Below are 24,029 nucleotides of genomic sequence, written 5' to 3'. Positions count from 1 at the left end.
TCCATGCATGACATTGCAGCCATGCATGGACACACCCTAAATGGTGACTCTCTGCATGAGTTCATACAGTTCCAGACACAAGCAGAGGCTCCACAAACACATCTTAAGATGGCTGTATGGCAACCAGTTTCATATTCTCTTTAACATTTTTTAGGGCCAAAGGGATTGAACTTGCACACATACAAGCCAAATGCACTCCCAGCGAGTTGCTCCACCCGACCCTGATTTTGTTATTTCTAAGCAGAGATTTCTGTAATCTTCCACGGTTTACAACTGTGGCTACGCTTGAGCTCTATGTATATTCCCACTCTACCTCCCCCTACTCTGACTCAGACAGCCATATCCTTTGTCCAAGCCAAGCCTTGCTGCTAAGGACAATTTGAATGACTCATGGCATCAGGCATCCTCTGAGCAGGCCCTCTGCCTTCCCCCATCCTGAGTAAACATCTGTTCAAGGCCGTCCAGAATTAGGGAGTCATGGCACTTCAATGAGGTCTGGAGTGTTGATTTCATATTTTTATTTACTGAGGGGAAAATTAAGGACAATTTTAGTTGAATCCTCTCATTTACCTCCCTGAAGACTGTGAGTCAACTCACATCTGAGAGGGCCCAGGGAAACCAGAGTAACATAGCGTCATGGAGAACGGCTGGCTTTGATGCTGCCTGTCATCCGGAACAGGCTCTGGCTCCCACACTCGATTCCATTCTCTCTAAAAGAGTTTCAGAATGAGCATGGTCCTGAGATGCACATTACTATATCTATTTCAAAACTGAAATCTGACTTTTTCCTGACAAGAAGCAAATTATATCTGACTGGTGTTTATCAATGAGCATGGCTTTGCTTATGAGATCAGGCAGACGCAGCATTTTCTACAAATTAAATGATTTATACATGGAGAATATATGATGAAATGTTATTAAAATGATAAATCGGTTTGATTTATGTGGGCAGGAAATGAGGTCCAGGATTGAAAACTAGATTTTTTTTTTTTCATTTATAAAACATATTGCCAATGTACAGGGGCTACCAGCAGAAGGAACCAGCCACGGTGGCTGTTGAGAGGAGTAACTGGCTGGAAAATGGAGGCACATTCAAAACCTCAGAGGTGTTATCAGGAATCCCAGTTGGAAAGACACCCATGTCAGCACCAAAGCATCTGCTCAGTCCTCTCTCCTCCCTGTATTGCTCCTAGGAGAGGTGCCTAAGTGTAGGGAAGAGGCGACAAACCTAGGAAAACACAAGCATTTCAAGCTAGGGGAAAGACAAGATTTTAAATTATCCCAGTTTTAGTTATGTGTGCTGCCAGAGTGATCATTAAGTTTTAACTTGATCCTCATTATGGTTTTCTGTGACTACAGCACTGGCCTGGGCTTCTTGTACCAGAGTGGATACTATTCTTGTGACTGACAGAAGTCACAAGAATTTAATCATCTATATGACTTGAGGAGTTGCAGGGCCTGTTGGAAGTTTCATACATATTTCATTATTAAGTTCTCGGGTGACATTTTCAAAGGTGGCAACAGAGTAAAGCCATGTTCTGCTCTCACAGAGGCCAGCTCACTCAATATATCAGTAACACAAACAGAGAGAGACACACAGACACACACACACACACACACACACACAGAGAGAGAGAGAGAGAGAGAGAGAGAGAGAGAGAGAGAGAGAGAGCACCTTTTATTCATTCTTGTTTTACTCATTCTTGTGTTTTTAGTATAAGGGGGTGCACTCGCTGAACAAGCACACTAACACTAGGATATTGCCCTTACCCTTGGGTTGCTTTCTTCAGTGTTTTTTACCTCATGTCTCATTTGGAACCACACTAAAGGGTGTGGTGTGCTCTGAGAAGATTCATATTTGTCTGTCTCCATTTAACAGGGTACAAAGGAACACATTGCGTTATAAATTATATTCCAGTTATTTTAAGACAACTTTTTTTCAAAACCTTCTGCAAGATTTCAATTTTGTCTAGGTTCTCTGTGTTAAAATAGAATGAAGACATTGGCATATTTTCAAATTAGCTTACCCCTGTACCTCTATTTAAAAACATTATTCTACAGAGGTGTTTTTACATTTTTAATTAAAATTTTTACAAAGCGCTACTTCAGTGTCAGTAAACACTTTTCATCTCCAAGGTTTATTTTCCTGCACATGGACTGTGAACTGCAAGATTCTGGCAACGAATAATGACTTTTCCCCTGGCTTGCTATTTCCCTGACATATTAGAACAACGTATTACTGATAAATTCAAATTAATCCAAGTTTCTGCTTCTTCTTTCTTCTATGAATTGTATGTGAATTTACCACTCGGTGTTCAGTCTCAAGTACATTTTGGGTTAATTTTGAATGATGGGCAGGGTAGGGACCTGCAGATTATTGCAGGATCACTTGATAAAACTTTCTGTTGCAGGGTGTGGTATCTTTGCTAAAATAAACTAACTAGAAACATTGATTTCTAGTGTCTCAATTTGGTTTCACTGGTCCTTTGGATGAGTTACTTTTGTGTCTGTGACAAATAAATACCGAACAGGAACCATTTGGAGGGGAACAATTTGGGTTCATGATTTCATGGTGGAGAAGGTAAGGCTGTCAGGCAGCAGGGATGTGGGAGCAGGAACTCATGGTGCCTGATTACACTCATCAAAGACAGGAAGCAGAGAGTTGTTGTAGAACAGGGGGGCCATATAATCTATAAGGCTGGTCTATGCCTCCTTTGTCTCAGAAAAGTGCCACAACCTCTCCAGTTGGCATTACTAGCTAGGCACAGAATGTTTAAAAGCATGGGTCTATTTCCTCACAGGTCACACTTAAACCTTAACATGCCTGTCATCATACCAATACTGCACAATGATAATTCAGGCTTTTTGCAGTAAGCCTCGAAATAGAAGCTGCACTGTATTTGTGCTTGTCAAACTGGTTTGTGCCTTTGTGTGTCACACTGTGCTATTTTATTTGTGCACTCTTCTGCTGGTTCACTTCTGAACGTTACCCACTGCAGCAGCTCTGGATACTGATTCACTTCATCAGTCCTTTGAAATCGTTTGTGTCTTTAATGACTGGATGAATAGTTTTGGTAACATCTATTTCCGCTTCAGTATGAAGCCTTTCATGATGCTGAGGGGTACATTCTTGGGCATATGAACCTTCTCTCTGAGATGATGATGGGGGGGGTGCTTCATTGCTGGGCTGTTTTTTCAGTGCTCTGCATAAAACTGCTTCAGAGTCTTACTCAGCTAAAATCGGACTGGTGGTTGACATTACTCTTATGTCTGCTTAGCGTGCGTGCGTGCGTGCCTGCGTGCGTGCCTGCGTGCATGCCTGTGTACGTTTGTGTGTGTGTGTGTGTTTGTGTGCTTATATTTTTTGTTTGTTTGTTTCTAGAGACAGGGTCTTATAGTATAGTTAGGATTGTCTCAGAACTCACTATGTAACCAAGATGACCTTAAATTCAAAGCAATTCTCCTGTTATAGCACCCTCAGTGCTGAGATTACAAGTGTGAGCCACTTAGGCTTGGTCTGAGAGAAACAATCTTGTTTGTTGTCTGTATAACTGGTTTCTTATAATGAGTCAGGATTGTCATCTGGTAAGCTACCCTCTAATTGTTTGCTTCTAAATTATAATTGTTTTACTGGTTTTGAGAGTATCATTCTCTTTAAAGTCTCCCACAGGCTACTTCCACTAAAATCACTTTCCCTGACTGAATGTCACAGCAATCTGGTTTTGGGGCCTGAACTTTGTGTGGTCAAAAGGAAACTTTGGCTTGAGTTTCAGATTTAAAATAAATAGCTAAATAAATTCCGTTCTATGCTGTGTGACGGATGTCCTACTCTCTCTGAAAACAAATGCCTGTGTCATACTACAGTCCATGCTAATGCCCACCCAGTAGATAGGCTGAGCTGCCCAGAACCACCTCCCTTACCTTTACATGTGAAGAGAATCTCATAAAATATGTGGAAATAGAAGAACAAGGGAGAAACTTAAGAACTAGACATGATTCTAATTTACATTTCAGTTTGTCAATGGCTAGGACAATAGAAAAATCGGCTAGCGAAGCGACAATCTCTTACAATTGTAAGTGACTTAAAAGAAAGTCAAAACAGTAATTAAACTGTCATATCTAGCAAGACTAGGATATTCTGGGAAGAACATATAAAGCTAAGAGAAGGTCACTTGGAACTTACTTTTTTGTAAATTTAATATTAAATATTAGCAATTCAGTATCCAGTAGACTTAAATAGCAGAGAAAAAAATTTTAAAACAGTTTTTGATTTCAGTGAAATGGATGAGGTCATATAAATTCACCACAATATACTTGAAGGAAGGAAAATGAAAAAGAGGAATGATGCGAAATTATTTCAAGCCTGAGTCTACCTCAAGTCGCTGCACATGCCACATGGGGGATCCTATGATGACGGCCACCAGCCACACCACACCTGCAAAAATATGTCAGTTATAAAATGTAGCATAGCTTGCTTAAGTCTCTAATCACCAATAATCACCAAGATTCCTGGTCTCCAATGTCCCCATCTTCTCTGTCATGCAGTAGAGCAACTATCTCTGGTCTTCCTAAAAGTATGTTTGTGGGCGTGCGCACGCATACAGGTGTATGCATGTGTGTGTTCTCCCATGAGTGTAAGGATTTATTTCCAGTGCTGAAATAAATAACTTTGGGACATTTTAAAGACCACCTTCTTTCATTTATCCTTCAAGTCTGACATACATGTATCATTTTAAAAGATTTGTTTTTATTATTTTATGTCTGTGTAGTGTGTGTGTGTGTGTGTGTGTGTGTGTGTGTGTCACATTATGGCATGCAGAATTGCAAGCTCTTGGTATGCCTGTTTTTTTATGTCACTGTGGGTATCCAAACTCAGGTCCTCATGCCTGCAGAGCAAACACCCTTACCCGCTGAGCAATCTCTCCAGCCCCTACATTTTTTAAGTGTTAAAATTTCATTTATATGACTGCATTGTCTAGAAGGCAAGAACCCAAATTCTGTTGCACATCCTGACCAGGTCTTCATTTTCTCCTTTCACCACTGCATGTCTTTCCACCTAAATCCTACTAGGGAAGGATATATATGGTTTACTTCCCCTCCTGCATCCCAGAATGCTGTGCTCTGAGCCACATCATATTTATACCTTGGATGGTCCACTCTGTTATCACTGTCCATCTGTGGTCTTGTTTCCAAGATAACTCTGAGGTCACCTCCCCTAGGTGACTTGAAGGTCGCTATCATTTCCTAATGAACTACTTCATTTGTGATTCTGGGCCTACCACATCATGACATTGTTCATGCCTTTTCAACTTCCCCTAAAGTCATGGATGGCAAGATCAATCCACTTACATTTTTGTTTCTCTAAATAAGAATCCAAGGAAAATTCTCAGCTTTTTGTAAGAGTTGATCTATGTTTGTTGAACCAATAAATAACTTCTTAAAATTTTAAATTTATTTATGTGCATAGGTATCTTGTCTGCATGTATGAATGTATACCATATACACACCTGATGTCCAGGGAGTACAAAAAAGAGTGTAAGCTCTCCTGGGACTGGCATTAAAGTCAGTTATGAGTCACCATGTGGATGCTGGGAATCAAACCCTAGTCCTCTAAAAAAAAATACTCAGTGTCCTTAACCACTGAGACAGCTTTCCAGTGCTGAAATAAATAACTTTGAAATATTTTAAAGACCATCTTCTTTCATTTATCCTTCAAGTCTGACATATATGTATCATTTTAAAAGATTTGTTTTTATTATTTTATCTATGTGTATTGTGTGTATATATATATATATATATATATATATATATATATATATATGAGAGAGAGAGAGAGAGAGAGAGAGAGAGAGAGAGAGAGAGAGAACAGAACAACACATGGGTGCAGATACCTCTGGAGACCAGAAGAAAGTATCAGATTCCTTGGTGCTAGAGTTACAGGCAGTTGTTAGTCAACTGACCTAGATCTGAAAACAGAAATCAGGTCCTCTCAAACAGTAGTATGTTCTTTTAACTGATGAGCAATGTCTTTAGCTTCCAAAACATGTATCTTACATTAACTTTAAGGTTAACATTCAAGAAAATGGGTTCCATTATGACCCTTATATTATTTAGGCTTAGTTGTCATTGTCCGTCAGTTCCACTCCCCAATATTCTATTCCCACTCCAGCTGGTTCCTTCCTATGCTCAATATTAGCAGACCATTCCCCAACAGCAAGACCCCTTCTGCTTTCATAAGAGATGTTGACTTGGAGTCCTTCGGTTACATAGATTACAGCTGAATAGCATAGCTGGGGCACATGGTATTCTACTTCCTTGAAAAAGCTCCAGACTGATTTCCCTAGAGGCTGCAGTTTCACACCCCACAGCAATGATGTGTTCTTTGTGTTTATCTCATATGTAGAAACTAAAAACTGGAAAATTGTGTGTGAGAGACATACAGAAACATACACATATGAGACAGGAGAGAGAAAGAGAGAGAGAGGGACAGAGAGAGAGACACACAGAGAGAGAGACAGAGAGAGAAATAGAGAGGGAAAGGGAGAGGGAGAGAGAGGCTAAAACTGTAGCTATAAAAGGAAAAGCAGATATCTTAACATAATCATCAATTCTTACATTCATTTTCATGCAAATATTATAACTTACTTTTTTATGACTTGAAAAATTCCTCCTGTAAATGTACCACATGTTTGTTATCCCTGCATGTGTTGATGGTATCTGGGCTGTTCTCAGCGTCTACTCATTGTGAATAGAAGCAATCGTTATGGATGTGTGCTTGTAGGGTGTTGTCTTGGAGCCCTTTGGGTACATACAATATAGCTGAGTATCGTAGCTAGTGCACATGAGAGCTCTACTTACATGGTACCTATATTTTCTAGAGAAAGCTCCAGAATGATTTTCTTATCGGCTGCAGTTTCACATCTCACCGCAGTGATGTGTTCCTTTACCCACACCCTTGTCACTGTTTGTTGTATTTTTTTTTTCTTTCTGATGACCATTCTGAGTGTGACACAATGGAATATTAGGCAATTTAAATTTTCATTTTCTCCATGACTAAGGGTGATAGATACATTTTAAAATATGTATTAGCTATTTGTGTTGCTTCTTTTGGTAACTGTTAATTGAGTTCTTTAGACCATTAATGTTTGGATAACTTTTCTTGTGTTTAACTATTGCAGTTCTTTATATGTTCTAGATACTGGTCCCATCTGATGTGTACTTGACACACCCTTTCACCCTGTAGGCTACCATACAGACTCTGGCGACTGTTATTTTATGTAACCACATTTGTCAGGTATTTTGTACTATGTTGCAAACATAGGTTTACTATGTTTTCCTTCAGCAGTTTCTAAGTTCCAGGATCTACTCTTACTTATTTAACACATTTTAATTAATTTTTGATCAGTGTGAATATATATAGAATATATATGTATATATATATTCTATATATATTCACACTTGAACATATAGAACGCACTTTTCCAAACACCATTTGTTAAAGAGGCTGCCGCTTCTCTCACACACATGGCTGGGGTCAAGGAAATGACTCAGCAAGTGAAGGTGCTTGCTATTGAGCCTGAGGACTTGAGTTTTAGCCACAGAACAAACCCACACAGTGGAAGAAGAAAACTGATTCCTGCAAATGATTCTCTGACCTTCACACATGTCACACATGTCACACACACACACACACACACACGTATGTGTGTGATTGAAAAAAATAACTGTAATAAAAATGTAATTAAGTGCTGTAGCTGTGTGAGATATATCTAGGTATTCTGTGCCATTGGTCTCCATGCCTGGTTTTCTGCCTGCATTGGGCTGTTTTTCAGTCACGTCTCTGTAATATTATTTGATGTCGTGTATTGAGATACCCATAACATTGCTTGTTTTAGTCTGTGTCTTTTGTGAATAAGAATTTTAACATTACATTTTCTAGTTCTCTGAAAAATGTCATTGGGATTTGGATGGGACTTGTATTGAGTGTGTGGCTCACTTTGGATAATATAAGCCACTTTCACAATATTAACTCTGTGGATGAGTGGGCATGGGGACCATTCTGATGTTCAGTGTCTTCTCAGTTTCTTCCTTATTCATTCCTAAGCCTTCACTCTAGAGGTCTTTCACTTCCCTGGTTAAGTTTACTCCATGATACATTTTTGAAACTAGTGTGTAAATGGGTCATTTCTCCCTATTTTTTTCTTGCAAAATTTGTATTTGTGGAAAAGGAAGCTACTGTGTTTTGTCATCATTTTACTCAGAAACTTCAAAATAAATTCTCTTGGGCAGTATTATAAGGTACTTACTTGTGGTATTTACTTACTTAGAAAATGGATATTATTAAAACAAACACAAATAAAAACCAGCACTCTTTACAAGTTCCTTGTCCTTTGTGAATCTGTTGAGAGAAATTACTTGAATTATTTGCCTTTGGCAAAGAAAAATAGATTAGCTACTAAAGGCCATTTCAGTCTATGAATCTTAAGAGGAGGGAAAATTTGTATTTGTCCTTTATTTTCCCCTGGTTTTGTATCGTTTAGGAAACAGGATATTACTTATAGCTTCAAGGAACTGAGACGCTGGGCTTATTAGAAAGACATACACAAATCGACACTACCCATAGAATATCACCATGATTTAATGATCCAAGTCAATTCTAAAGGCTTTTAAGTCTTTCTGTGTGTGTCTCTCTCCACATCAATAACTTTTTTTTTTTTTTTTTTTTTTTTTTTTTGTACTCTGGTAGCATTATCTTATGTTCAATCATTTTCCCCATATATCAAATTCTGGAGGGATTGAGTCTAATTGAATGCATCTCATTGTCTCTACTGGGCCCTGACCTTCCAGATACAGAAACCTTTGGGTGAGAAGAACATTACTGATATACTTAGTAACAGTATCAGGATAAGAAAGCCTGGATGCTTCCCTCAGCATAAGCCTGGAGTCTAGGCTGTTTCGGGCAGAAGGCCTGTGACTAACAGGGATGGTCCCTGGTGGGCAGAAGGCCTGTGACTAACAGGGATGGTCCCTGGTGTTACACGGTGTTAAAATGACAAAAGGTGTCAGGGAAGAGCGCACACCAGCCCCTACAGGGAGATGAGTTACCTGTATTTCAAACATTGCTGTTTTCTCTGAATGATTTTAGTTGGAACAGCTCTAACTGCCTGTTACCATCTTTGCTTTTATGATATTGAGATTTATGCTTTTTCTGTTGTTTCTTTTTAATATCCCTCCTTCTCCATGTATTCCTTACTCTTAAACTCTTTCCACACCTATACATTGGTATGGCATATTGAAAAGTTGCTAATTATTAGAAGCCCACAGATATTTGAGATATATTTTAAAGAAGATATAAAATAAATTTCACAGTAACTAATGATTTTTCCCTACCCTACTGATTTGTCTGCTCACTTACAACTGCTTAAAAATAAAAATAAATTTGTGTTTCAAACTTCCCGAGTGCTTTCTAAAAGTCTACATTCTGCTACTGGGTACATTTCTATAATTAAAATAACTCTGCTTATTCCTTCCAAATGAATATTAGTAAAGTTTCTCTCTTTGACTGTCATGTTAGCTGCTTGTCATACCTATGGGTCATTGCTAAAGCAATGACAGATGCAAACAATGATGCAGATCGAGTTTGCACCATCAATGAGCAGTGAACTCTCCCATTCTGCTGTGCTAGGGGTTCGGACACTGCTTTAAAGCTGCTGTTTGTCACTACACACTCCTTGGGGACAGTTACAGTAAGATGAACATCTAGGATCTTCAGAAATGAAATTATAAAGAGGAAAGCATTTGTCTTTGTCAGCCATCTCTAGGACTCTACTTGGCTTCCAAGTACCCTGTGATCTTCTCTAACAGATACTAAATACCTGGTATTTCTCAGGAAAGCAATTTAGTTTTCCAATTTCTTTTTTTAAAAAAAGAAGAAAAGAAAAGAAAAAGAAAAGCACATCTCTTTCTCTCTGGCAAAATCCACTTGCTCTTGTAAGCTTAAAGGCTACCTCAGAGTAGCAGCCCCCTCGCCTAACGAATGTTATTGTAGCAATGCCTCTGATGTATCATCATTAGTTAAGTGAAAGAAATGTTTACAAGCTTATGTTTAAACTGAAGAATACTCAAGATGACACATTTTCAGGATTGAGACAGAAAGGAGAGAACCAGTAGGGCGTATTCAAAAGGAAAGACCCCTCAAATCATATCCTAATACACACTGTGAGAAACTACTTCTACAGTGCCTAGGTACGGTTCGTTCTATAATGGCATTAGCATAGAGTTGGTATACCCGATGGTCTCACTGAGTGTTACACTTTGGATTTGAAATGTACATTTAAGATTCCTATGTTAAGGGCTCGGTGTCAGCTGATGGACTTCAGAAGTGAGGGCTCTAACTTTAAAGGCAGATTAATCCGTTGACAAAATTGAGTTGAACGGTCTATTGGAGGTGGGTCTGGATGGAAGGCACATATCACCAGGCATTGTTGACCCTAGACCTTTGCTTTCTGTCCTTTTGCCTCTTGTTTGGCATGAAGTAGGTACCCTGCTCTGGCAATGCTCCCTATCACACGCTCTGCCTCGCCACATAAGGACCCAGAAACAACAGAGCCAAAGGACCATAGACTGAAATAACCAGCAAAGATGAATCTGTTCTTACTCAAGTTTTTCAACTCAGGTGCTTTGTGACAGTGACACAAGATGGCAAACATACCTAACATTGTGAAAGCCCTTTGATTGGTGTACTGCCGCTTCATTTTAAAAGGATGGACAAGTCCCTGGTGCCTTTCCACGGCAATGCAGGTCATAGTAAGGATTTCTGTCACAATGGCAGTGCACTGGACAAATGGCACCATTTTGCAAATGAAGGCACCTATAGCAAAAAAAGAAAAAAATATCATATATGAAAACCAATGATACTCATTCTGCCTCTTTTTAATTGTCACAATAAATTAATTCTGAACCTTTGTATAAGGCTTTATAATTATAACTATGTTATAGACACAACATAATTGAAAAAGTGTATTTGGACATATACCTTCTTTCTATGACTGATTTTAATGTTCTAAATGTCAAGCAATCATTCATCCCAAAACAGTGAGAGAAAAATCTGTACCTAGCTACTGATAATAGGCAGAAATAAATCCATATGAGTAGGTAGAAATGATGGAACATATCTACAATCCTAGCACTCAGGAGATAAATGCAGAAGGATCCAGAGTTTGAGTTCAGTCTGGGTTACATAATGAAGTCTAAATCAACCCAGGTTACACAGTAAAGCCTTGACTCAACAATGAAATAAAGACAACAACAGCAATGATTCTTGTTTTAGGAAGGGCTAAGTATGACATGGTCTTAGGGTCTCAGCTGCAGGGTCATCTGTTTCCTCCCCTATAGCTTTTCTGTGAAATCATAGCAAGGAGATAACTGCTATCAGAGTGCCAACATGCAGCTTTTATTTCTTACTTTTCTTTTGGCTCTCTGCCCAAATCTTTATATAAGTCTAACACTATTCTTTTGACTGACTGTTTGCTCTGCTGTGGCTGGGCAAGATGCTACACTGTGAAGACATTTCATTTGGTTTGTGTGACCATTTTTAAATATTTAAGTATGTTGCTAAACTTGTTAGATGTTCATCTGTTCTGCTTGGCCTTTTACCATTTGAATCGTAAGTCCTATTCTGCCATGTTTGCTGTTTTTGGTGTCTGTGATGGCTATTCTTGGTTGTCAACTTGACTACATGTGGAATTCAGAAATGGGAAGTTTCTGTTTAATTTGAAATAGGAAGATCCATTTTTAATACAGAGGTTTTTAGGTAGGAAGACATCTGGATCTAATCTGCAGGAAACCTATATAAAGGACATGGAAGAAGGAAGAATCTTCTCTTTGCCTGCTTGCTCTCACCTTGCTAGCAAGTCCATTCTTTCACTGTCATTAGAACCCAATTCTTCTGGTGCACACTGAAGACCAGCTGAGACATCCAGTTTCATGGACTGAGCAATAACTGAATTCTTAGACTTTTCATTCACAGCCAGCCATTGTTGGATCAGCCTGTATGTCATTCTAATAAATTCCCTTTTGATACACACAGAGAGATTTAGTCTATAAGGTTTGTTATTCTAGAGCAGTGGTTCTTAACTTGTGGGATATGACCCTTTAGGGTTGAATAGCCTTTTCATGGGGTCTCCTCAGACTCTAATCAAACACAGATATTTACATTATGATTCATAGAAATAGCAAAATTACAGTTTAAAGTAGCAACAAAAGTAATTTTATGGGTGGTGGTCACCACAACACGAGGAACTATATTAAAGCATCACATTAGGAAGGTTGAGAGCTCTGCTCTGGAGAACACTGACTGAATACAACATCTACCCTTCTTGCGGCTTCCTAATCATTTGCTATCAGATAACCAGAAACTCATGGAGGAGACCTGAAAGGTTATGCCTATTCTGTTTCTCTGAATAACATTGGATTACTGTAATCACCTTCACAATGAGGTTGACTCACATTAACCACAGAGTTTTAAAATATTTTTATAATTCTTTGAGAATTTCTTACAGATTCCTCTTATCTCCAAGGCAGCCTCCTTTCTCGAACACATCCACCTGAAGTCTTTGAATGCCATTTCTCTATCCTTGAAACATTCTTTCTAAAATAACTTCCTCATACAGTTCACAGAAATCTCTCTTCAAGTGCCATTACGATGATTAATTCTGTATGTCAGGTTGACTGCGATAATGAATGTCTCAAACAACTGGTGAAGCAACATTTCTGGCTAAACTTATGGATGTGTTTCTGAAAGAAATTAACCTTTTGATAAATGAACTAAATACAGATCGTCTCTCTTTAGTGTAGATAGCCAACATCCAATCTGCTGTGTACTTGAACAAAAAGGTTAAAGAAAACAAACTGCTCTCTGAAACATACGTCTCCCCCAACCTTGGATATCTGGTTCCCAGCCCCTTTGGTTTGTACTGGAACTTTACCACCAGATTGCTTGAGTCTCTGGATTACAGAAAACGGACATACAAGCCTGAGTAAGAATGTGAGCATGCCCTCAAAATTAAAACTCTCTGCGTTTCTCTGGGTAACACTGGATTCATCATCACAATGAAGCATAAAACATATTTCTTAGTTTTAAAATTTATTGAGAATTTGTTTTTATTGGATATTTTATTTACATTTCAGAAGTTACCCCCTTTCTTATATAATAAACTTTATTCATAGTCACCCCACCCCTCCTTCCAGATCCATTGTACTCTCTACATCCCCCCAACTTCATTTCCTATTTTTTAAAAAAATTAACCCACTGGGACTATTTTGTGCTGGTATAAACTTCTGGGTTTGTGGTCATCAGATGGAGTATGGTTGCCCTATTTTGTGCTGGTATAAACTTCTGGGTTTGTGGTCATCAGATGGAGTATGGTTGCCCTGCCAGAAGCTGCAGCTCTAAAAAAAAAAAAAACAAAAACAAAACAAAAAAACAAAACTGGCTTTTTTCCTCAGAAGGCAACAATTGTCCATAGCTCCCCCAGTTAGAAGCTAGAACTAACCTCTCTATGCTGGAATTTTGAGTGGCTAGATATTATGCAAATATTGTGCAGGTAGTCATAACTGCTGTGAATTCAAGGGTGGAAAGACCCTGCTGTGTCCTACCTTGCCCAGTTCTACCTGACCTCTGGCTCTTAGAGTCTTTCTTTTCCCTATTTTTCAATGGTCCCTAAGCCTTCAGGGTGGACGGTGTATAGATGTCCCATCTGTGGTTGGGCACTCCACTATTACTTATTCTCTGTACTTTCACAGTTGTGCATTTCCATGTTAACTACCGTCTGATGTACAGAGAAACTTTTCTGATGAAGACTCGGAGCTTGACTAATCTATGGGTCACGGTAAAAATTTAGATGGCAGTTTGATACTGTGTCCATTTAACATAGAAACAGTAGTAGGATGACCCTTGTGAGCTCTGCAACCATGGGTTCTTAGTCACATTCGAAGTAGCAGACACGAAATCCAACAGAGGGCAGTTAGTTATCTCCATATTTGTACCATTATTGAACCTATGAGCATATGTTGTCATCTTGGTCATTAACAACGGATTTTTTAGTAGAACTCTGTCCCATTCCACTGCCATCTTATTTAAGATCAACATACCAAATCTATTTCTAACCTTGCTAGTGACCGTGTATTTGGTTTTTGTAAGGCTGCTGCATCTTTTCCATAGCAGACACATCACTGTACATTCTTTTCTTTGTTTCTTGGTTTATTATTAAGATTGTATTTTAATTACAACATTTTTGTCTCTTTTCTCCCCACAAACCCTCCCATGTTCCCTCCCTGTCCTCCTTCAAATGCATGGCCTCTCTTTTCATCAATTGTTATTGCATGTATATATGTATCTGTGTAAACATACATGTATCCAAATATAACCCGTTGAGTCCATGCGATGTTACTTGTGTGTATGTTTTCAGGGCTGACCTTATGGAACTGAAAAACCAGTTGGTGTTATGTTCCATAGGGAGGGCTACCCCAACTGCTCTTAGCTTTACTCACTTGCCTGTAGATTTTTTTCTGTAGAGTTAGGTCCTTGTTGACAACTCCCTGTGCTCATGGCATGTTCATGGTGTTCTATTCATCTCATATTTGAGTGCTTATGTTGGTGAGATTCTTATAGGTATAGATTCTGGAATTACTAGGGTACACTCTAGGGTACATAATCTCACAGCAAACACCCTGAACCTCTGGCTCTCACAAGCCTTTCATCTTCTCTTCTACAATGTTTCTTGAGCCTAAGGTCTGGGAGCATTTTCTAGATGTATCCATTGGGATTGGGCTCCAAAACTTCACATATTCACAAATTGTTTTATGGTAGTCTCCCTGTGTTGCAAGAAGAAATTTCCTTGATGAAGGTTGAAAAACCTGTGGGTATAAGGACAAATGTTTATAGATTTTTGTTGGGAACTGTGGTGGTTTAGTAAATTATTGGTTGTAGATTCTCTTCATGATTTCACTAGAACTGGTTAGTTATCTAGGTTTTCAGTACCAGTCATGGTGTTGATTCCCTCCTTTGGAAGCTTGCTTGGTACCTTCTGATACCATTAAAATAGTCTGCAAGGAGAAGGCTTTGAAGTCAATTATAGTTCAAAGGGACTCTGGGCTCTTTTTCTGAAGTGCATGGAGTCCTTAACAATAGGAATTAAACTTGCATGCCTGGCAACCAAAGGCAATAACCTGTGATATTTGGAGTATCTCTTGGTCATCTCTGACCAACAACTCAAGAGAAAGTTTCTCATTCCTAGATTGATGTTTCTGTTAGATGTTCTTTAGCTATCAGAAGAAACCCAAATGGAAAAATACTTATATATTCTATACATCAATTTGTGTATATTATAGATATTTTAAGATGATAGTTAATAGTATGATTCCTTATGACTTTCTTATAATGTTACTGTTATTTTACTCTCTTTCATCCTTCTTCTGTATTTATCTTCCTCCTAATTAAGGCTTCCTCTTTTTTCCCCAAATCAGATCACTTGTGCCATAATAGTTCCCTGTTTATTGATTCCCACTCCCTACATTCCCCATGATACCTTTTTACTTCCTGGTTTCTACAGTCATTCTAATTATATGCTCACATCTGCAGATTTATAGCTAGGAACCTCAGATTGTACAAACATGAGACATTTGTCCTTATGGGTCTGAGTTGTCTCACTCAATATAATCTTCTCTAGTTCTATCATCCACTATATGCAAATTTTGTTACTTAATTTTTCATTATAGCTGAGCAGTACTCCATATATACAATATGTTTATTGTAAATATTTTTATGTAGTATATTCTGATCATGATTTCCTTTCCTTCATTTCCTCCTAGATTTTCCCATGTCCACAGCCATCCAACTCCATGCCTTCTTTCTCTCTCTAAAAGCAAACAGTCCAGACAAGCAAATAAAACCAACCAAACAAAGAAACCAAAACCAGAATAAAACAAAGCAAACAGAAACAAAACAAAAATAAAGAAAAATCACAAGAAATGTATATAGACATACACACACACACACACACACACACACACAGAGAGAGAGAGAGAGAGAGAGAGAGAGAGAGAGAGAGAGAGAGACCATTAAAAAACTTACAAAATTAGAAACCATAATAGATAAGCAAAAGACAAGTAAGGTTAAAGAAAACTAAATCTCAAAGCGTTATGAGACAGAACATCTGAAAACACTCCACTGAGTTTGTTTTATGTCTGTCATCTATTGCTCGTAGTGGGGCCTGTTCTCAAATATAGTTTCAAGTCCCAGTGAGTCTCCATTGGAGACAACTAGTTTTCCTTTTCAAGTGTTATCAACTGGAGGTAGCTTCACCGTTAGGGATGGGGGCATGTGTCTATTTCTTCTTTCAGCACTGAAGCCCTGTGCTGGATAGTATTATGTCAACCTGAAAAAAGCTGAAGTCATCTGAGTGGAGGGAACAGCAATTAAGCAAATGCCTTTATAAGATCTGATTATAGACAGGCCTGTAAGGCATTTTCTTAAGTAGTGATGAATGGGGGAGGGCCCAGCCTATTGTCAGTAGTGCAATCCCTAGGCTGGTGGTCCTGAATTCTGTAAGAAAACTAGAGTTTAAGCCACAAGGAGGAACAAGCCGGTAAGCAGCACCCCTCCACGGCCTTTGCATCAACTCCTGTCTCCAGTCGACTTCGCTGTTTGAGTTTCTGTCTTAACTTCCTTTGATGATAAACAGTGCTATGAAAGTGTAAGACAAAACAAAAACAAAAGACAAAAACCCTCTCATCCTCAAGCTTTTTTTTCTTTTTTCTTTTTTTTTGGTCAGGATTTTGAATTGCAACAAGGGAAACCCTAAGACAGACCCCTTCTCGTTTCAAACTGTGCAAACACGGTGTATATGTCGACAGTCTCTGTGAATTCATATGTGTGTCAATTCTGTCGTGTCTGGAAGGGACCGTTTTCTTGTGAAATTTCATTCCTACTGGTTCTTATGATCTTTGTGCTTCCTGTTTGGCAGAGTTCCCTGAGTCCTGAGAGGACTTTGATGAAAACATTCTACTTAGTTCTGAGTGTTCCAAGGTCTCTCACTCTGCACAGTATCCACTTGTGTCTCTAAATTAGTTCCCATCCTCTGCGGGAGAAAACTTCTCTAATGATGGTTAAGCATCATCATGTTGTCAGGAGTTATTTCTGTTACCTAAGCAGATAAATAAGGTTTGGTTTTTCCATTGGTCTATGGCCTATGTAAACAGATTCTTGGCTAATCAAGCAGTACCAGGCATGGATTCCATGTCAGGCAGTGGGCCTTAAATCCAATCAGATCCTTTGATCTGTTGAGGGATATTAGGTTGTTTTGATTCCTGGCCATTATGAATAGAGCAGCAATAAGCATGGTCGAGCTGGTGCAGGGAGTAGGATGGCAAGTCTTTTGGGCATATGGAAAGGCATGGCAGAGCTAACGCGGTTAAAGAAGGTGGAAAAGGCCAGTCGTTACATAATGATTTGTTCATTTGTTTGGTGACATACTGAAAGCACTGCTTGTACGACTTACATGCTAACTATGACTTCCTTTGCTCCCTGAAACAGAGTGACCTGGTGAAACAGTAGAAACATTTCATCATTGTCCTTAACAACCTGCTGATTGCCATGTGTGCTTCTGTGGCGTGGCAGGTTGGTTTTTTAGCTTTTTTGGAGATTCTCCGCTAATTGCCATGTGTGCTTCTGTGGCGTGGCAGGTTGGTTTTTAGCTTTTGGAGATTCTCTACACTGATCTTCAGAGTGGCTGCGCCGGTCTGCAGTCCTAGCATCAGTGTGTGTGTCTTGTATTTTCCTCTTGTTCTTAACAAGTCTTTTCCAAGTAACTTTTGAAAAATGAGCAAAAGAAGCTATTTGAAAATGGCTTTTGTAATGGCATACTCAATATTGCCTTCCCTTTAAAGGAGAATGTTGAGGGCCTGGCTTTCCTACTTTTTGGCTGCACTGCCAGTGCTGATGAGTAAACACTGTCACCCTGTTTTTTGTTTCTTTATAAACATACTGGTGTATTACTGGGAAGCTTTTGTTGGTTTCTTTAGTATTAGAATTCTGAAATAAGGACACACTGAAGCATACATATTTCTTTTCTCTTTAATTTGGGGTTGGGAGGAGGAGATGCCATTTGTTTGTTTCCTTCTTCTTCTTAGCCCTGGTGATCCTTTTAAATCAAGTGACTATTTTTTTCTGTGATTTTTCACAGCATTTCTTTTGATCAGATCCTTCTATGTTTAAAGAATAAATCCCCTTATATAGAAATTGTTAGGTTATCACTGTGCCTAACTTTTGCAGACCAGTATTTTAAATGAAGTCGAATATCTGATTTCACAGAATGACACCAAACAACCCTTTAACATCTTTTCTGGCTCCTTTAAAGCCAGTCATTTTTATTAAGTAACAATTGCAGAGAGCATCTCACACTGAGTCAAATGAGGTAGCGCATCCTCCTCTTGTATCATTAACCCTAAGCACAGACCTCCCTTTGAGAATGCCAGGCCTGTTTTCCAAAGCAATTACTTGTGATCTTGATGTTCTTCCAACTTCATTTGGAAGACAGCTTGAGATGTTCATATATATATATATATATATATATATATATATATATATATATGAAATTTTTAGGATGTTGTATTATGTTTGAGGGGGATTTTTTCTTTGAGGAAGTCCATTCTGTCCTTCCTTCCACTAAGTGGGCCTACAGGGATCCAACTCGGGCAGTGAAAGCCTTTATGTGCTGAGCCATCTTGCTGGCTCCATTTTTCTTTTTATATACTCATCCAGACAGGGTGACACATTCCTCTCAGAAGACAATAACAATCCCTTGGGGAAAGTGGCAAGTGAAGAAACATCTATTAAAGTCACCCATTAAAGTGAAATTACAGCTTAATGCTTGCTTCTAAATTTTCATCTATAAAAAAACAAACACACAAATCCTCTTCTTTTTAGTCATCTTTCTGGCTCTCCTTTACTCCAAAATGTTACCTTCTATGTCCAACATGAGACAGCAGAATAGGAAACTAGGAAACGTGGAGGAGGAAAAGGTTCCAGAGATTAACATAAATGGCAGTACCAGTGAAAAGTCTGGAAGTCCTTCCTTACTTAGGCTTCATTCAAGTGAAGGAGCATGCTTAGAAAAGCTTACATCATATGAACATTATATGAACATGAGTGCTTTATTAATGATCCATAACAAGTCACTACAAATTTTTGACTCACCCCTGCAGGGTTCCCACTTTGCCTTCTCAGATCCTGCTCTCCAGACTCAGACACACCTGTAAAACTCAAGCATCTAAGAGTAGAGCAAAGAAGAATCTCTTTGGAAGTGCCTTGAGCATCCAGGTCTCCACAGATGGACCCATACTAAGGACCTCACAGATTCCAGCCCTGGAGATTTCCAACTGGTGGGCCTGCAGCTCACAAGAATTCTGTATTTGTCCTTGGGTGCTCTTTTAATCACATTGTAAGAAACTTCTTTGGTGTATATGTGCCAAAAGAGTAATTTACCAGAATAAACCTATCTATAATAGTAGCCTCTTATTTTTATTATTCTAATAGCTAAAAATGCTATTAAAAAATAACTGAATTGACTTTCTTGTTCCCACTAATGACAAGAAATTAGACCATTCAAATAATGGACTAAAAATGAGTGCCTGTTAAACATTAGGACAATAATATAAAAATCAGAAATAACAGTTTCATTATGCTCACAATGTTAAAGTAACCCATTGTGAAGTAACGGGTGCGGGGGGTTACTTTTTATATATACTGAGAAATGAAAAGGAATGCTCAGAAGAAGCATTCGGAAGAATGTGTTGAGTCGACAAAATCTATTTTAATGTGCCCTTCAAAAATGCCTTAAAATACAGGACATATAGAGATTTTATGTAGCTCATTGTGTGCATGTACCAAATATACAGCTCTCTGCCTTGCAGAGACTGAATGACTGCTGAGAGCTGCAGGAATATTTAGCCTTAGCCCTCCAGAATAGCCATTTCCTGCCCACCTCTATGTCAGAACTAACATCTTGTGGCTAATAGAGAAAAAGCCTTTAACTTAGCAGACCACTGGCTTCCACCAATCCAAAAGCTAAAAATGTGATCTTGGGCCTTTAGAAAAAGCTCCTCCCATCTTGCTTGTGTCCACCACTCTGATGTGAAAAGCAATATATTTTAAATTTGCCTTTATTTATGACTTTCTTTGTCCTATAGAACTTCATGAACCCGCTTCCACATTGGAACACGGAATTTGGGATTATCTAAATCTGTGTGTCTGAGCCATAGTCATTCAAGATGGGTCTAGAATAAGCTCTCTCCGATTCTCTTTAAGATGGGAGCTGTAGTTTTTCTGCCCACAGAATGAATGTCAAAAGAATGGCTGAGTAAATTAAAGTGTTAATGGGTCAGATTGGCTCCTGTGCACAGGCCATTTATTTTCACCAGTGTAAATGCAATGGGGTTTTCCTCTGGAGTTTCAACTTTGAGTCAACTGAACATTTATAGCAAATGACAGAAACTCCTCCATGACAGGAATATGAAGTGTTAGGTCCCAAACTCCAAGAAGTCAGTACCTCTGAGTGTCTCAAAATGACAGTCTGAGTTCTGCTTTGGCTGACACAGTTTCGGGTGGAGAGATAAAAGCCTACACTCAAACATTCTTTAGAAACCTGTGAAAAGGAGCTTTGTCTTTGAGCAGAACTACTCCCCTTATCTCTTCCTAGCTCACATAACTGGGTGTCTCATTGCATAAAGGCTCCACACTAACTCTCAGGCTCCTTCAGTCCCTATTGATGAATACCTGTAACACATGTCAAAGCCCCAGCACTGGCCTCCAAGCTCTGCTCATCTCCCAGACTAAGCTAGTTCCCAGGCTGTTCTGGCTTCCAGCTTCCTCCACCACTGCTCTCTTTCAAACTGGCAAGGCTTTTCCTCATTTCGCCTCTCTCTGTGTCCCCAAGAGGTAACTAAGGCAGCAGTAGACTCCACAAATGCCTCTGGCTGTTCTCTCTCTACTACCCAAGAGACAGCCAGGCTGCCATTTCATATTTAAATAAACCTTGACTTTCCATGGTCACATGGAGTGTGTCACTGCTTCCTCACTTTCAGTAAGGAAGGTTTTATTAAACCCAGTGAACTCTATACCAAACCAATGACTACTTCGAGTTTACACAGGAAAAATAGCCACTTCTCTTTTTTCATAATTTAATTTTTTATTCACATTACATCCCAGTTTTAACCCCCCTCTCCTGGTTCTGCACTTGCAAACCCCTCCCTACATTATCCCCTTCTCTTCTCCTCAGAGAAGGGGAGCCCCCTTGGGTATGATCCCACCCTGGGACATTTAGTCCCCGCAGTACTACGCACATCCTCTCCCACTGAGGCCCAGTCAGTTAGCATGGTAGGCAACAGTCAGAGACAGGCCCTGCTCCAATTGTTAGTAGACCCACATGAAGACCAAGCTGCACATCTGCTACACATATGTGTGTGGGGGGAGCCTAGGTCCATCCCCTGAATGCTCTTTTGTTGGTGATTCATGGAAGATACAATAGAAGAATAGCCACTTCTTTAATCAGAAGAAATCTAACTCACTTGAGGCCTTAAGCAATAACATGGGGGTGAGAACATAATGTGTTTGAATTAATGAAATCAATGTACTATTTGGCCATTGTGAATGATAATATTGGATGACTGTCTTCTATTATCTTCTTTATTACTTACTTATTTACCTAATTTAAATATGTACAAGACCTAGGCGTCCTTATTATATCATTCAATACACAATTTAAAAATTTCTGAAGCAGCGAGCATACTCAGTAAAATAAGGTTACTCTGTAATACCTCTCAAACATTGAACTCCACAATTAGGAGTGATTTTTCTCTACAAGAATGCTCAATGATGATCATCTCTGGATTATTTTCTAAATTTCTAGTAATGGGAAATATTATTTTTAAAGTAGAATTGAGTTGGAGGCAGAGTAGAAATCACCGTTCATTTAAATTATAGAAAAGAAAGACAAAATCTTTATGAGATGAATATTAAGAATACTGTTATTTGAGTGTTCCACCTGATTTTTTTTATTTTAGTATGTGTATGCAGACATACAAATGTATATGATGTGAGTGTGGATTTTTATAACAGGGCTTGAGATGGCTTTTGGAAGACAACTTTCTTTCCATCCATCTTGTTCTGGAGATATGGTCTCTCTTGTTCCTGCCATACTGTATGCTCTCATCAGCTACTGGACAATTCTTCTCTCTCTACTTTCTATTTTATCTTAGAGATACTGGGATAACAGATGTGTGCCACTGTGTGTAGCCTTCTTTATGAGGGATCTGGGGACTGAACTTGGGTCTTTAGGTTCACAAGGCAAACACATTGAGTCATTTACCAGCCCCTGAGTAACATCTTGTGTGGCTATAGTTATTTCTAACTGAAACTACATTATTAGAATTATTGTGTTTCTGGAAAAAAAATCCCTTTTCAAATTCATATGACTTAATAATGAAAGAACAAGCAGGAATAACTTCAATTAATTGAAAAATCAGCTTAGTAAATAATCCATAAATATGTATTTTTAACAAGTGTTCTTCATAAGGAAAACACATGCCACAGCATAGAACTGTAATGGCTTTTGTATGTATAAAGTTCCATCTGATTCTGTGACATCAAATGGCTTCTTAAGTTTCAACAGCTGTGAATGGAGTCGGCAGTTCAACTGGGCTGGGTGGCTTACACTTGTCAACCCAGCACTGAGGTCAAAGCAACAAGATCACAAGTTCCTGGCCAGTCAGTACTACTGAGTGAGACTGTCTCCAAAATGAATCAAACATAGCAGCAAGCAAACAAGAACAGGAACCAAACACTGCCCCAGGAAGTAAAAATGGCATAACTATTGTACATACAATGTTTCTCACAGAGCACAGCTTTACTTTATGGTCATGCCAATATACTGTGGGATGGGCTTTTCTAAGCACACCAGGAAGTCAGCCTGCCTGAGCGAAATCAACATTAGCAGACAAATCAGTACAGTACACTGTAAGAAAACTTCCTAGGCTCTATCTTTTATCCAATTCCAGTGGATTTTTTCTCTTACTGAAGTAAATCCAGCCAGAGTTCTAGCCACAGTTGGTGTGAAGATTTCATATTCTCCTGAAAGTTCAGAAGAGCTGATACCTACTAAAACAAAGAAAAACAAAACAAAAGCAAAACAAGACAGGTAACTACGTCTCTGTCCAAATGATTTTTTAAAGTTGATTTATTTCTTATTTTATGTGTACAGTTGTTTTGCCTACAGGTATTTACAGGTACATCTGTAGGTCATGAGTGTGCCTGGTGCCCTCAGAGGTCAGAAGAGGGTATCAGATCCCCTGGAACCAGAGTTGCTGATGGTTGTGAGCTGCCATGTGGGTGCTGTGAACACAGCCTAATCCTTTGCAAGAGCAGCAAGCGAGCACTCCTAACTACTAAGCCATCTCCGACATCCTCCAAATAACTTCTTAAAAGACATCCAGGGCTGAGACCATGGCTCCGTGGGTAACACTCTTGCTGTACCAGCCTGACAACGCTGATCTTGAAGCCCCACAGCCCACATAACTGCCAGGCACAACAGTGTACACTTTATAGCTCAGTCTTCCAGGAAGACAGGAGACAAAAACAGCAGAATCTCTAGGACAAGATACCCTGTCTCAAACAAAATGGGAGGAAAGGTCCAACACCTGAGGTTTTCTTCTGAGACCATACACACCCTGTGGAATATGTATGTCCAAATAAACAGAAGATAAACGCACCTTTAGTCTCAAAAGGTATCTAAACCAAGATTATCGGAGTGTGCTCAGCTGCTGTAGGCTATTGTAATCCACGTCTCACGTCAGGGTATATGGCTCAAGATGGCTGCAAAGCTGATAGCCGCTTTCTGCTAAAAGTCGGCCCCCAACAACTGTTCATTTGTTCTGATTTAAAGAACAATTTTACCCCTAGAGATGCCTATCTGCTT

At 39.1% G+C, this 24,029-nt stretch overlaps 1 protein-coding gene across 1 annotated transcript in view; it reads right to left on the bottom strand.

Annotated features, from left to right (window-relative positions):
* The window catches only part of LOC117715471 (pyroglutamylated RF-amide peptide receptor-like), a 58,135-nt gene that overhangs the window by 5,327 nt on the left and 28,779 nt on the right, over window positions 1-24,029 (bottom strand). The window contains exons 2-3 of the mRNA XM_034512295.2: window positions 10,712-10,870; window positions 4,374-4,435 (exon numbers count right to left, since the gene is read on the bottom strand). Of these exons, the coding sequence (XP_034368186.1) occupies window positions 4,374-4,435; window positions 10,712-10,870 (221 nt within the window). The remainder of the gene's footprint in view (window positions 1-4,373; window positions 4,436-10,711; window positions 10,871-24,029) is intronic.

This window comes from Arvicanthis niloticus, chromosome 9 (assembly GCF_011762505.2).
Source record: "Arvicanthis niloticus isolate mArvNil1 chromosome 9, mArvNil1.pat.X, whole genome shotgun sequence".
In the NCBI taxonomy this organism is placed as follows: Eukaryota; Metazoa; Chordata; class Mammalia; order Rodentia; family Muridae; genus Arvicanthis; species Arvicanthis niloticus.
The sequence above is the reverse complement of the archived record's forward strand: the minus strand, read 5'-3'. Positions and strand labels throughout refer to the sequence as shown.